General features: G+C 36.2%; 1 protein-coding gene across 1 annotated transcript; it reads right to left on the bottom strand.

Annotated features, from left to right (window-relative positions):
- Positions 1-470: 470 nt before the first annotated feature.
- LOC117230313 (protein crooked neck) lies at positions 471-4,268 on the bottom strand. Its single transcript, XM_033487610.1, has 14 exons — positions 3,930-4,268; positions 3,729-3,818; positions 3,411-3,571; positions 3,083-3,279; positions 2,712-3,013; positions 2,528-2,642; positions 2,262-2,437; positions 2,078-2,178; positions 1,898-2,009; positions 1,682-1,828; positions 1,502-1,578; positions 1,313-1,430; positions 977-1,237; positions 471-900 (listed from the first exon to the last, which is right to left on the bottom strand). Exons 1-14 carry the CDS (start codon positions 3,963-3,965, stop codon positions 745-747), a joined length of 2,049 nt encoding a protein of 682 aa, XP_033343501.1. The 5' UTR covers positions 3,966-4,268; the 3' UTR covers positions 471-744.
- Between the last annotated feature and the right edge of the window lie 6,494 nt (positions 4,269-10,762).

Genomic DNA, 10,762 nt, shown 5'->3' on the forward strand with positions numbered 1-10,762 from the left:
AACATTCATAACATATAATTCATAACATTCATAATATATATAATATTATCTTTAATATTTATTATACATATATATGTGATTATTCTATACGTTTATCTGAATATATATTTTGAAATCTTTTAATAGTTCTAAACTAAGCGAGTTATACAATTCTATGTTATTAAAATAGGAATAATTACATAATTTAAATTATTTTTTATTCCTCATATTGTTTATATTTTCCTTAAGAATCTTACAAATTTCTTACGCATTTAGACCACGGTTTTATATGCCACATGCAAATATCTCAAGATTATATGATGGGAACTGTATGATTATTAAGATTGCTGAATTTGTTTTGTCACATTCTACAAAGATATCGAAAAATGAGGTTCTATTTCTAAAAATGACCATGAAATGATCAAATACTGTAACTTTGTCCTGAAAACATTTTTCATGCAACAATAAATAAGGCAAAAATTTAGATGATCTCACTTAACTGAGCCACTTTATATAAATTCTATACAGTTACAAAAATGACCAAGATTTAATACATTATATTACGATTTTTTAAATTATAAACTTAGTATCTCTTAGTATGTCTAGTATAGAGTGAACTAAGTAGAATCTTAAAATTTGAAAAAAAGGAATTGATGCTCTTAAAAAAATTAAAAGCTAATTAATATTTTTATTTATAGTGAAAAAATCAAACATTAATTTATTTACAAGAACAGTACATTGTTTCTAAATAAAAAAAATATTTTTCTAACTATTGGAATCTATCTGATTATTTTCATTTTTGTCATTCATTTCTTTCTGTTTCATCCAAGCTTTAGCAGATGCCAAGAATTTAAGATTAGGTCTCTGTGATTCATCTTCTGGGAAAACAAAATCAAATACTTCTTCCCAACCATCATCACTCTAAAAACAAAAATTACATATGTGAACAAATGTTTTTTTAAAAATAACTTTTAAGTAATACAATAAATTTATTCACCCCATCTTCTCCAACAATACGTCTTCTACGTTTAATCCTTCGAGGCATTTTTTCCATAATTTTAGCTCGAGTGTCATCATCTCCTTTCTCACTTTCAAAATCTCTCCATGCTTCTAAAAGCAATGCTCTACTTTCTTTATCACCGTTCGATCTAAGTGCATCGTTTCCACGTTCAAAAATTCTTCTTGCCAGCACAACATTATCCAGACCATCCTCAGTTGTCGAATTAGCTAATTCAAACTTAGCATAGGCAATCCAAACCTAGATGTCATGATTTATATTTAATAACACATAATCTAAATTAAATATCTTGTATTTAATTATAATCAATCTTACTTTAACATGAAGTGTACGTTCCAATAATCTTTCGAATAATTGCCTTGCGTTTTCTGTTTCATCTTGTGATATTTCAAAATCAATATATGATTTCCATAAGAGTTCTGGCATATCCAATCTATAAATTAAAGTAATGATACAATATCAGATTACGGTAATATAAATTACTTATACTTTTAAATACTTTACCTTGGCTGTGATATAGCTAATTCGTAAATAGCTCGTGCTCGTTCTACATCGCCCAAAAGCGTTTCTAACTCTGCGAACTATGTACAAAAATATTATCAAGAATGATTTTTATACACATTTAACCATTGAAATGATAATAATAAAAATAAATAAAAATAATAAAATAATAAATTATCATACCTTCATCCATGTAGTACAATTTTCTGGTCCAAATTCAAGGAATTTTTCATATAAAATTCTACATCTATCAAATTCTCTCAATTGTATTTCTAAATCAATGTATCCACGATATAATTTATCTCTAGGACAAATACCCAACGCCATACCCTATAATCAATTAAAATAATTTTCTATGCGGTGTCACAACTTATAAATTTTTGTAAAATTATTACTTACTAATTTTTTTCTAGCTGCTGTGAGATTTTTCTGTCTTATTTCAAAATACGCATAAAATAACCAGATTTTAGAGAAAGTGAAATGCTTGTGAGGAATTAATTCTAAGCAAGCTCTGAAAACACATAAACACATTAATCAAAATAAAACATCTTCTATGGTAATTTTTAAGGTACTAATTACTTATAGACTTGTCTGCATCTTTCTATATCTTCAGTATCAAGTTCCTCAAAAAGAGCATAATTTATCCAAAGATAAATATATCTTCTCCAAAATAACTTTTCCTATGAAAAATGATATCCTCATACTAACATTTATTTACGATATATGTACAAAATGCTAAATACATTAAATACATCTCTCTTACTTTAGTTGGTGGTACATTGGCTATCGCACGTTCGTAAGTTTCCCTAATGACATCCACATTCCCTTCTGATTCTACTAATCTCAAGTAATCGAACCAGGCATCATAATTAGAAGGATTTTCTTTCACTTCTTGCTCGTATTGATATTTTCGTTTACTTACTATTACATCTTCAATACCTATAAATAATAATACAACATGATTGTATGCATAAATATATATTTATAAAATATTATTCAGTATGATAAATCAAAAATAAATTATAATACCTGAACGATCTCCATATTTTTTCTCATGTATTGTGTATGCTTTATAAATTTCCTGTGTTTTCTCTTTTGGAATATGATCTAATGCATACTTATAAATTACTCTGGCTCGATCATGCTACAACAAAATAATATAACATGCGTTAAATTAAACTATGCGAAAAAAATAATTTTGGTCCTTCCTTACTTCTCTTTGTCCTTCCTCAAACTTTGCAAATGCAATAAATAGTCTTTCATCCAAATTTTCGTCGCCATAAAAATCAATGGCGCGTTCATAAACATTGCGAGCACCATTAATAAAACCATGGGATTCTTCAAATCGTGCATATTTTATCCAGTGCTTAACATCAGGATGTACCATTACAAAACGTTCATAAATTTGTCTAGCTCTCTGAATTTCCTTATATCTCAATTCGAATTTGATGTATGTTTGCCATGCCTGTTCATCAGGTTCCCATTCCATCCATCTTTCAAATACCTGACGTGCTCCTAAATAAATATTTCAATCAATAAATAGTCAATATACTATGTTAGATTAAAATTAAAAGAAGGATTTACCAGCAATATTTTCTAACATTTCTTCCATATAAGTGTATTTGTACCAAAATTGATTTGCTCTAGGTAATATAGTAACAGCACGGTCCCATAAATTTCTGGCATGATTTACTTGACGATTTCGCATTTCCATTTCTGTGTATTTGAGCCATAATGTAATGTTTCTATGGTCAACATCTAAAGCACGTTCATATATGGATCTAAAATTCATAAATAATACAATTAATACTTTTATAATTAATACAAAATAATAATAATGCTGTTTATTTTTTACAAAAAAAAAACATTAATCATAAATATATAATCATGATGACTTTAATATATTTCATACCTTGCTCGTTGTATCTGCTTTTGACTTTCTTCCCATTGAGCATATTTTATCCAATTTGAAATCACCATACGATTTTTACGAATATTATCTTCAAAAGCTTTACGTTTCCGATGTTGATAATCAGCTAACTCATGAGGATCAGAAATCTTTTGTTTTGGTGGCTGAAGTAATAGAAATATATATAAATATTCATTATATATCAACTTTTCAGCTGTTCAGCTTCACATATATTAAAATTTATATATGGATAAAAATTACATAAAATTAATAAAAATAATGAATGGTCAAAATTGAATAAATAAATGCAAATATACTTACTGGTGGTAAGATTTCTAGGTCCCGTTCTTTTGCCTCCCGCAAAAGTTGCTCTGCTGTTATTTGAATTTCAGCAGGTGCTTTATTTTTAACCTAGAATAAAATATAGTTAAAATAATTTGATATAATATAAGAATTATTTCATTCTCATATATTACATTATATGATTTATATGTGTACTAAATATTTAAAAGTGTTACATACCTTTGCCACTTTTGGCATTTTCTGTGATTTTTCCATGATATTAAATTTAGTTCAATTCTTTCTACACAATAAATATTTTAGAAATATTTTTATCCTCCTGGTTAATTCAATTTTTATAATATATTTATGACAAAGAACAATGTATATTTTTTAAACTAACCATGATCTAAGAATAGCAGGTCCAAATACTATTTCATGGGAATTTTTATACAATACACCGATAATATTTATAATTATTATTGATATTTACAATTATTTTTAATTATTAAAATGTACTTTAGTAAACAAATATCAAATGGAAAGGCTAGGTATAACCAGCTATAACCAATATATAACCATCGATTAAGACAAGATAAAAGAGAATAGATGTGACATTAAACGGGATTTTGTGTCTCAGGTTCTGAAATACCGACCTACAAAAATATCATGTAGCAGTACATGATGATAAGAGTTCGCGACTGTGCGTGGTTTATTTTACCAGCTTAGTATTGGAGAAGTCACTGTACGTGGTTGCAGCTTCGGCCTGTTTAGTAGTTTAATTCAATCACAGATATATTTCTATAGATTTCCTCTTTGATATAAAATAGATAGAACATGCAATACTTTTTCGTACTTTTAGTTATTGGTACATATTACAATATTATATGCACGATCATGTATACATATACTCAGATTACATACAGATCCAGCAACGGTGAAGAATGTCATTATTTTAATTTGATTTGTTTTGATGTATTTTAGTTCTCTTATAAGCTACATATTATTACCATGGTACTACCACAAAATTCTTTCAGGTCAATACGCGGTCTTTTTTGACAGATCTTCACTGATTCGAAAACGTAGAATTATCTTCCAAAGCTACCACGAATAATTTTTTGATACTCTGTACATGTACGTACTACAAAAGTATTAAAAGTATATTTGATTTAAATTGCACTCTTTTACAGGAAATATTTTGAGATTTAAGAATTTCGTTGATGCTTTAAGCATTGACTAAGGAGAGGATAGACGTGGCATTAAATAGAAATTTATTTCAGTTTCTCTAATATCGACGAGGAAAAAAATCAGAGTACATATTTCTTACGCCCTCTGTTATTTAATACGGTGAACGTAGGACTTATGATCAACTTAATCATCAAATGCGATGAAGAGATAAGCCTCGATTACATGCAATTCAATACACAATAAATAATATCGGCCGGTACTGATAAACTTCAACTTGGTTTATATGTCTCGCATCGTACATCACCCAGAATATAATGGATCGAGGTTAACGAAAAGAAACGAATAAAATCTAGTTCACTTATGTGAATTATTTCAAAGCTATATTCAATTCGACGGGCAGAAACGGGATAACATGAGCGGAAATGGGATAAAAAGTGTAAGGAAATACGAAGTTCGAATACCTGGTTCGACCGCCTGTTTTTCGTTACCTTCGGATATGAGAAAAAGAAAGCGTCAATATTAAAGGCGCCGTAAATTAATCCCTCATCCGCATGGTGTGTGGACCAGCGGTCCCAACGTCTTGCGATTGTGATTGCCTGGGTTCCGTCATGCTGGGTTCTAGTGAGAGATAGCGAAGTCACTTAGGGATGTTGAAAGGGACCCTCTCCCTCGCTAGCGCACAGGCTGACGAGCTTTGACCTTCTTCGCGGCTGTAACGCCGAGGGTACCCAAGCATTCTTTGCACAATCGTCACAGTGGACAAACGTAAAATTAAAATCATGCGAGTTCGTCATTTTTCGAGTTTGCAGCACGTGCTACAAACAGGATTATCGTGAATTCGCTTTTAATGCTTCTTATAAACAGATGAAAACAGGAACAAATGGGAGAAAACGGGAGGACGCTAGTGAAAATGGGCAGAAACGGGAAAAATCTCGCGAAAACAAGAGGAAACCGACAGAGACGCTAACCCGTCTATACAATGGATCCCCAGTCAACACTTGTTAAAATTTTTTATGTACATATTATATACATTCACACATATATGTATATTTGCTATATGTATATTTGCTTTTCAAATTAAAGTAAATGTAGGAACTGTTTTCACTGAAGAAATATCATTTAAATGTTTAAATAACGGATAAATGCAAATTATTTAAATTCACCAATAAAGGTTCAATTAAAAACATAAAGTATGAGCAAATTTTTTTTGTTTTAGATATGTTTTTTCTAAATGTGTATTTTATACATATATTTAATATAAAAAAAAAAATCTCTACTGGAATTCGAACCAACTTTTTTCAGATCGGTAAAATAAATCTGTGCGCTTATCTCCTAAAATTGTTACATTTGTTGGCAAACATAAGTATTAATATATCTATTTGTCATATTTATTAATTTTATTAGATAATTATAACAAATTTTACCTTATATAGTGTTTCTCGTTACAAAGCATATACGATATTGTTATGCTGTTACGTGAACGTAGTCTTAATGTGATCTTAGTCTAGAAAAGTCGATATATACATTTGGCACGTAATTTGAATCGTCAATCAAATATGTTTTAAAAGATAGCATGTATTTGAAGACTGTCTCATGTCTCGGTGCGTAGTACAGCGATAGGAAAGTTAGAACTCGGGAATAGAAATGCTTTGTTTAGCAAAATTGAAGGCCTCCTCAACAGGTTGCTTCTTCCGAATTTATAAATATATACCTTTTTTTCTTTACGTCATAATTTTCAATTTAAAATTTGTTTACTATCGCTTTCTATAAATTGATCGCTATTACTTACTTTCCGATCGCTCTGTTGTGAATACATCGAATGTAAGGATCAGCAAAAAAAAAGAAACAATTGAGATACAGTAAAACATCTCACAGAATTAATATTTCGACAGACCAATTTAAAAAAATAAAAATTAATTTAATTCTCATGGTTTAGTTCGTTTGGACTAACCAACAAAGGACGGAAGTTCTTGATGTTACAGTGATAAGAAACTGAACGTGTTTCTAGGGTAAATTACACTTTAGGGGCCATGAAATTATTGATATTTCTATTTGTAATCTTATTTTAACGTGTTTTGACAAAATCAAGTTTTAAAGTGCGGAATGCACTGATTCAAAAGTTATGCGTATATAAAATCGAACATTTTTAACATATTTTACAGGTTATTTTGATGTCACGCAGGCTTCTAACCATGCTCTGATTAGTCGACACAAATGAGCATGCAAATGTTCACCTCTTCCGCTTCCCTTATTCAAAGATATACTGCTTGCGTATTGCCTGATCAAAGATCGCATACCACCAATTTGATACACTTTGCAATATAGCTGCCACAGAAATTCGCATAGGCGGTCGGAAGAGTGTCATTATCGTGAAAGTGGTCTTTTCCTCGCATTCAACCCTTTGGTCTCCAATTAAATTGTATCTTCTATACTATGGATCCCATCACTAGCTGTAATTAGACGAATGAAAAGTAATTCAAATCTAATTCAAATTTCATTGTAGCTTCCACACTGTAATTCACTGTTTTATGAATGAATCATTCTGCAACGAGACCCGCGTAACTTCGAAAACAGTCTGTGTGGATCTTGCTGCAACATGTTTCTGTATACGGAAATTAACATCGTCGTTTCGCTATTCTCAACCATCACCATTCTACAATTGATATTTCTGATATCATCTAACATTCAGTGTTCTTCCACCCTTCTGCGGTCATTATATTTCCGCTTTCCAAATTTTACTTCATCATTCTGTTAAATAATATAAAAATAATAATAATAATAATATTAAAATGGAAAAATAAGTAATATAAGAATATAAGGATATAAGGAACATGCACAACGCCCGAACATCCACATTTGGATATCTCTCACAATTTTGGTTATCCGGCTTGCATTTTCTTTTTTTTTTTTTTTTATTAACATGGAAGAAATCCGCACGGACACCAGGCCACTTCTGGGGAAAAGCGGCGTGGTAGAGCCGGACTCCAACCGATTAAAACCTCCACGATGACCGTCCCGGCTGCGATCGAGAGGGGCCCGGGAACCGGTGTGAACGACACACTCCCGCGCACAATACATCCCCAAATGGAGCGGCGTGCGGCCATGTCACATAGCGCTTCGTCGCCGGAGCCGCCGTGCCAGGTAGTCCGGTTCCCCTACTGGACTGCTTTGCGGCCCCGAGGCGCAAAGCTGCCAGCACCTAAATTTGACTACCGGAGGGCGCGGCGGGCCTAGCGCGCCTCGCCGAAACGCGTCTACGGCCTCTGCCGCGCCCTCGCCGGTCGATCCTCTCAGGGTGGGAGTCCCGTACCCTCACCCTCTCCGCCCTCTCTCGCTCACCAACAATGCCTCGAGGATCGCCGGCGGCAAGAGGTCCCATCCGATTTCCACGATGAGGTCGCGGCGCGGCAACGCCCACGCCGAGCAGTACTGCAGCGTGTGCTGCGCCGAGTCCACGATCGCATCGCAGTCGCGGTCTGGCATAGCAACGCGCGGTCGCCTCTTTCCCGATTCGGTGCAGGTACTCACCGAAACAACCGTGTCCGGTGAGCACCTGCATCATCCTGTAGGTCAGGGGAGGCCCGCCACCGTCCAACCAAACGTCCCAGTTTGGAAGGACAACCTCGAGGACCCTTAGCCCCGGCGCACCCGCTCTCATGTCGAGGCTGGCGCGCCATCTGTTGAGCAAGGTCCGCCGAACCCGAACCCTAACGTCGGCGCCCACCGGGCCGACCCCGCCCGACGGATCCCGAATGCGGAGATAAATCTCGCGACACCTCAGGGCCTGCAATTCGAACGGGGGAAACCCGGCAAGCACCGCCACTGCTGCCGCCGAAATGGTGCGGAAGCCCCTCACTACCCTGATGGCCACCGTCCTGTGCAGCCTCCTGACCGCTAGGAGACTGCGACGGTTGGCATTCAGGTCCTCCGCCCAGATCGGGGCTCCGTAGAGGAGCCTTGATCGCACCACGCCGGCGCACTCCGACGCCGGTCCCGAGTCCCGCCCGGCCGAGGCGAACTGTTGAGAAAAGTTAGGTTAGTATGATCGCTAGTTACTACAAGCTAAGTTGGTACGACTTTTAGCGACGCTCTTTTGTCTTAGAAGTCGACCACGTGTTAATTGATCAAGTGTATCCTGCGAGTTAAGACGTGTTGTACAAGGCGGAGAAATATAAAGAGAAAATCGAATCTGAGTGAAGATTCGACAGACAGTGCCAGGCGCTCGAAGTGGGCGCCAAAGGTCCAGTGGTTGTCGAGGCTCAGGCCCAGATACTTCATGCTGGTTTCGACCCCGATCTCAACCCCCTCCAACCTCAAGCGATAACCCGCTGGAGGCGTTCCGTAATCGGCCCTGCAGCAAAACCACATTGCCTCAGACTTCTCAGGGGACACCCTCAGTCCCAATCTCTTGATCTCGGCGACCACGCAGGCCACCGCCAGCTCCGCCAGACGGACGGTTCTGCCCCACGCCGTGCCCCAGACTAGCACCAACGTGTCGTCGGCATAGTACGCCAGTGCCGAGTTCGGAGGCATCGGCGTCCGAAGCACCGCGTCATACACGATGTTCCACAGCAACGGACCCAACACCGAACCCTGCGGGACCCCGCGATACAACGCACTCCGCCCCGGACGGTGTAGACGATACTCCGGTCCCGGAGGAATGCCTGGACCACACTCCGCAGATATGTGTGTACTCGATGAAACTTGAGGGCCCGGCATATCCTGTCCCAGAGGATGCTGTTGAAAGCGTTGACCACGTCCAGCGACACGACCAACGCCACGTAACCACGCCGCTCAGCCCATCCGGCTTACATTTCTAATCTTCCACTATCATCTCGCGACAGTAGTGGAAACACGCCGCAATTATGGATGGTAATAAAATTGTGACACTTTCACCTACCACGACGTTACAAAATTGATACGCAAAGCAGTAGATCAATCTTTAAAGAACTTATCTAATTTTTTAAATAATTTGAAGAATGCGTTAATTACATATTGGTTACTATACTACTACTTACTAGTTACTATATTACTACTGTACGAAGTTATTTTTCTTTAACGTATTACACGTCAAAAAATTTGGAAGTTCATCGACATACATATGTTAAATTTGCAGTATTTACAAGCATCTCACGCAAGACACATATTCATCAAGTTTTAATGAATTGGTTAACCTCGTGGGATTTAAACATGAGCGAAACAGTTTTTTTTTATAAGTGATAATAGGCCAGCCTTAGTAAAAGCTATCAATAAGAACACAAATTGGACGTGTACTCTGTGTTTTACACATTGCTTGCAACTAACAATTAAGTTCACGTTGTAAAATCTTCCATAGTATGAATTGCTAAGTAAGAAATGCAGAACAATAGTAGTTTTTTCTCCGTTCTTCCACTGCCTAAGGAAAATTTACACAAAGATAATTATCGCTAAACCAAAATGCATCAGCCCTACGAGACGTGATAAAGTGCACGCGTACCGAGCGAAAATTCAAAGTCGATTTTCTCGAAAACAAAGCCTCAAAAGAAAAATTTTTATTCTATATTTTCGACTTCTTTTTTCGCGTAGAATCACCCCCTTTCCGCTTGTACCACCAGTTACCAACCACCCTGTATAATATTCTCGCGTTCAGGACAATCGTAGTGCGTGTGCAAACCTTGTATAAATGTCGCCTATGTGCTATTGTTGCGATTCTATTATAAATACTCGCGACCGGGACAATCGCGATGCGTGTGTGACTTTGTTGTGGATACTCACGGACGGGACAATCGCAATGTGTGTGTGATTTTGCTGTAAGCACAGTTTACGTCTCTGAATATCATGGTCTTCTTCACTACACTTGTATGAGGTAAGCTGTCGCCCATGTGTCGTTGGGATTGAAGGTTACTATG

This window comes from Bombus vosnesenskii, unplaced genomic scaffold (genome assembly GCF_011952255.1).
Source record: "Bombus vosnesenskii isolate JDL3184/JDL3185 unplaced genomic scaffold, Bvos_JDL3184-5_v1.1 scf7180000013266, whole genome shotgun sequence".
Classification (NCBI taxonomy): Eukaryota; Metazoa; Arthropoda; class Insecta; order Hymenoptera; family Apidae; genus Bombus; species Bombus vosnesenskii.